Genomic DNA, 4300 nt, shown 5'->3' with positions numbered 1-4300 from the left:
TTTTGTTCTGTTACAGAGATAATTAGCATATTCCTTTAGGCAATGGAGAGTCCAAGTACAAGTCCTGAGGCTCTTTTATCTGGGGGTCTGGTTTTCCATTGGTATGCCATTTCTGTAGACACCGGGCACAAAGTTCAGACCCATTGGGAGGGTGACCATGCATGTAGCCTAATGTTCACAGACTGGCCTAAGACGGAGTCCAGCTCTGTCTGTTTCCTCCTTCACCTGTATCAATTTATATTCCCACCAACAGTGCAAGAGGGTTACTCTTTCTCCACATCATCTCTAGCATTTATTGTTTGTAGATTTTTTTCATGATTACCATTCTGACTGGTGTGAGTTGATAACCTCATTGCAGTTTGGGTTTGCATTTCTCTAGTGATGTTGAGCATTTTTTTCCCCCATGTATTTATTAGCCATCTGTGAGTCTTCTTTGGAGAAATGTCTGTTTAGGTCATCTGCCCACTTTTTGAGTGGGTTGTTTGTTTTTCTGATATTGAGCTGCCTGAACTGATTGTCTGTTTTGGAGATTAATCTTTGGTCAGGAGGCCAGGGGAGTGGAGATGGGAAGCAAAATGCTACAAGTGCCCCAAAACCCACCTTGAGTTTGTGGCAGAGGACTGATGACCATGAAAGTGACCTTTGCTCCCTGCTCAGTTCAGTCAGTAATTTGGAAATGCACCATCAGTGCCTCCGTTAGGTGACAGAGAAACCCAGGGCCTCCAGGCTCATTTAATAAGAGAAGCTTGCAGGGATACAGGACCAGGAAAAAGGCCCAAAGGGATTGATTCCCACCCTGTGTCCTGGACCAACGTCTCTAAGGGAGGCCATTTCAGCTGAGAGGCTAAATCCGTCTGAACACAGGGGTAGAATAGAGTAGAGAAGTGGGGTCATGGGTGAGGAAACCAAGCAGCCTCCCCCAGGAGAGGCCTTAGCATAGCATTGGCTCCAGAGACAGTGAGGTCAGTCATTGCAATGTCTTCCTTGAGCAGCCGTTCTAATATCTACTTCCTCCAGATTCCCACTGCTTTCATTTTTCTCCCATTCCCCAGCAAGAGTAAATGAAAGTCTGAGCATTGGTACCCATCAACCCAGTCAGAAAAATGGTCCAGAGCTAGACGGGCCTCTACCTGGGGAACTGCGTGACAGAAGCAGCTTCTTATAATTCTCCACGGGCATGAGAACAGGAAAGCCATCTTCTTGTTTCATAGAAACTATCCAAGGACTGTATTGATGTTCTTTCTGCATTTATTGCATTTCCAGAGAAGACCTCCGGAAGAATTGAAGGAACAGAATAAGCCTGACACCTTCCTTGGTCAGATACCTCAGACTTCTAACTCAACTTAGCAAAAAACTAACTGAATATTGCTAGAAAGTGCATTTCCCCATTTCTTCTGGAACTTCCTTGACTCAGACTATCTCCAGGATAGATGGTGTGGTCAGGAAGCTGGCTTCCCACAGTAAGTGTATTGTCTCACTTTCAGGAAAGTGTGCAGCTTCTAGGAATGCTGAGTTGAGAAATGGAGCCCCGTGCACACATATGAACTTCAGCTACTCTGACTTCCACGCTCTATGGTGCTTTGGTCTGTACCCCATCCCAAACTCCTGTATTCTTGGTTTTCTAAACATGAGGAGGAATCAGTGAATCTGACAGTCTGCTGTAAGATTCTAAGTTATATCCAAGACCAGGGTATCTGCTTCCTGGTGGAAGCTTTAGGACCTGTTTTTAAACTCCATAGACTTTGCTGACCTTTGATAAAAGTGTTGGCACCTACATTACAATAAATGCCTCCAAAGGAATATTTAAGAGTAGATGAAAGATCTGTGATATGCTGTAATATCTTTTATCATCAAAATTCTGTGGACCTTGTAGAGGTTGATAGAAATTAGTGAAATGTCAAAATATAGGACACAATAGAGGAAAGTGATTTTTAGAAATACGCTTCACTGTGTTCAAAACTGGATTTATCTACCCAGTTCCCATGCTAAGTGACACAGATTTCTGTCATTCTCAGGTGGCTGTCTCTCTATTTTCTCCCTGAAATTGGGTACAACACTCCAAGAGCCATTTCCAGATCAAGAGCTCTTCCTCTCATTCTATGTGGCCATTCAATCCAGTGTGGATACCCTAGCCCTGTCAAAGGGAGAATGGGGATCTGAGTTTAAGCAAAAGTGAGAAGGTAGATTAATAACACAAGTAAATGGAGAAGTATATTGAGGTGTGTTATTAAAATCACATTTCTGTGCCTGTTTCAGAAAATCAATCAAAAAAGACTTATGCAGATCACTGACAGGGTATGTAAATTATTGATTAAACATTCTTCTTAAAACATAGGTACCAGAAAAATCAGGAGCATGTATAGTAGAATATCTCTTTATTGTTGTGAAAGAGATAATTTGACTTTCTAGGGAGATACATGTTCACGTTTGATGTCCTGAATAATCCTCATGTAGTAATCTCTTAATGTTTAGCTCTTTAGTGATGTTTATTTTCCAATTAGATAGGTTCTTATACTAATGTTTGTTCTCCAATTAGATGGGTTCTTTGTTTATCAAGATACAATTTAAAAAGTCAGAAACAGAGATTAAGAGAAAAAATCAGCTACCAGTGGGAAAGGCATCATCTCACTGGATTCATGTTGGCCATCCTATGGGAACTCTGATGGTATAAAACTATGAGACCATCATAACAAAAATTCACCAAGGATCCATTTGTTTCCAGGCAACTAAAGAAACAACATAAGAATGGAGCTTTGGAACTCCACCCTGGGAAGTGGCTTCATATTGATGGGGATTTTGAATGACAGTGGGTCTCCTGAGCTGCTCTGTGCCACAATCTCAGTCCTGTACATGCTGGCCCTCACCAGCAATGGTCTGCTGCTCCTGGTCATCACAACGGATGCCCGGCTCCACGTGCCCATGTACCTCCTGCTCAGGCAGCTCTCTCTCATGGACCTCCTCTTCACGTCTGTTGTCACTCCCAAGGCCATTGTGGATTTTCTGCTCCGTGAAAACACCATCTCCTTTGAGGGCTGTGCCCTTCAGGTGTTCCTAATACTGACCCTGGGTGGTGCAGAGGACCTGCTACTGGCCTTCATGGCCTATGACAGGTATGTGGCCATTTGTCATCCTCTGAACTACATGGTCCTCATGAGGCCGAGAGTTTGCTGGCTCATGGTGGCCACATCCTGGATTTTGGCATCCCTTAGTGCCATTGTATATACTGTGTACACCATGCACTATCCCTTTTGCAAAGCCCGTGAGATCAGCCACCTGCTCTGTGAGATTCCACCTCTGTTGAAGTTGGCCTGTGCAGATACTTCCAGATATGAACTCATGGTGTATGTGATGGGCGTGACCTTCTTGATTCCTCCTCTTGTTGCTATCCTTGCCTCCTACACACTAATCCTGCTTACTGTGCTCCACATGCCCTCAAATGAAGGGAGGCAGAAAGCTCTGGTCACCTGCTCTTTCCACCTGACTGTGGTCGGGATGTTCTATGGAGCGGCCACATTCATGTATATTCTGCCCAGTTCCCTCCATAGCCCCAAGCAGGACAACATCATCTCTGTCTTCTACACGATTGTCACCCCAGCCCTGAACCCCCTCATCTACAGCCTGAGGAATAAAGAGGTTATGGGGGCCTTGAGAAGGGTCCTACAAAAATACATGCTGCGGACACACTCCTGACACAGTTACAAAATAGACATGGTAGGGGACTAAGTTTCAGTCAATATCATGTATCAGTGATCAATAGCAGTAGATTTAGTCTGAGCAAACTCCAATAGCCTCTTAAAATCAGAGGAAGACTTCTCTTGTTTGAACAAGATTCTTAGACTGTTGCAGGAATACGAATCCTCAGAAGATATACTGGACTTCTTGTCTGTTATGTAGCTGTTGTTCAAATAATTATTCGGAAAGAAGAATCCGTTTGTGTCTATGCATCTACTTCAGTTTCAAGGGACAGTTTTTGTTGAGATAATGGAAAAATCCAAATGGGAAAATTTAATAGTGACTTAATTTAAAATTAAAAGATCGAAACCAATAAAACTGAATATAGAATTCCTCAATTTGAAATTAGGGTTAGAAATACAGCCATAGATACATCTATTGTTATATTGCTTGAATTTTTTAAATATGCACTTTATTATAGATACAGAAAATTTTCAAAACATCAAGACAATTGTGACGTGAGTATATGTATATCTCCGTGTCCACATGAAAGGAGGGATATATATATATATATATATAAATTATATATATATATATAAAATTTTCTAGCTACCTTAAATATGCCTTA

General features: G+C 42.2%; 1 protein-coding gene across 1 annotated transcript; it reads left to right on the top strand.

Moving 5' to 3' along the window:
* The first annotated feature begins 2745 nt into the window (after nt 1–2745).
* On the top strand, nt 2746–3690 carry LOC138092853 (olfactory receptor 2AG1). Its single transcript, XM_068988909.1, has one exon. The coding sequence runs from the start codon at nt 2746–2748 to the stop codon at nt 3688–3690; it is 945 nt and encodes a 314-aa protein (XP_068845010.1).
* The last annotated feature ends 610 nt before the right edge of the window (nt 3691–4300 follow it).

This window comes from Capricornis sumatraensis, chromosome 16, assembly GCF_032405125.1.
Source record: "Capricornis sumatraensis isolate serow.1 chromosome 16, serow.2, whole genome shotgun sequence".
In the NCBI taxonomy this organism is placed as follows: Eukaryota; Metazoa; Chordata; class Mammalia; order Artiodactyla; family Bovidae; genus Capricornis; species Capricornis sumatraensis.
This window is presented reverse-complemented; position numbering and strand designations above follow the sequence as displayed.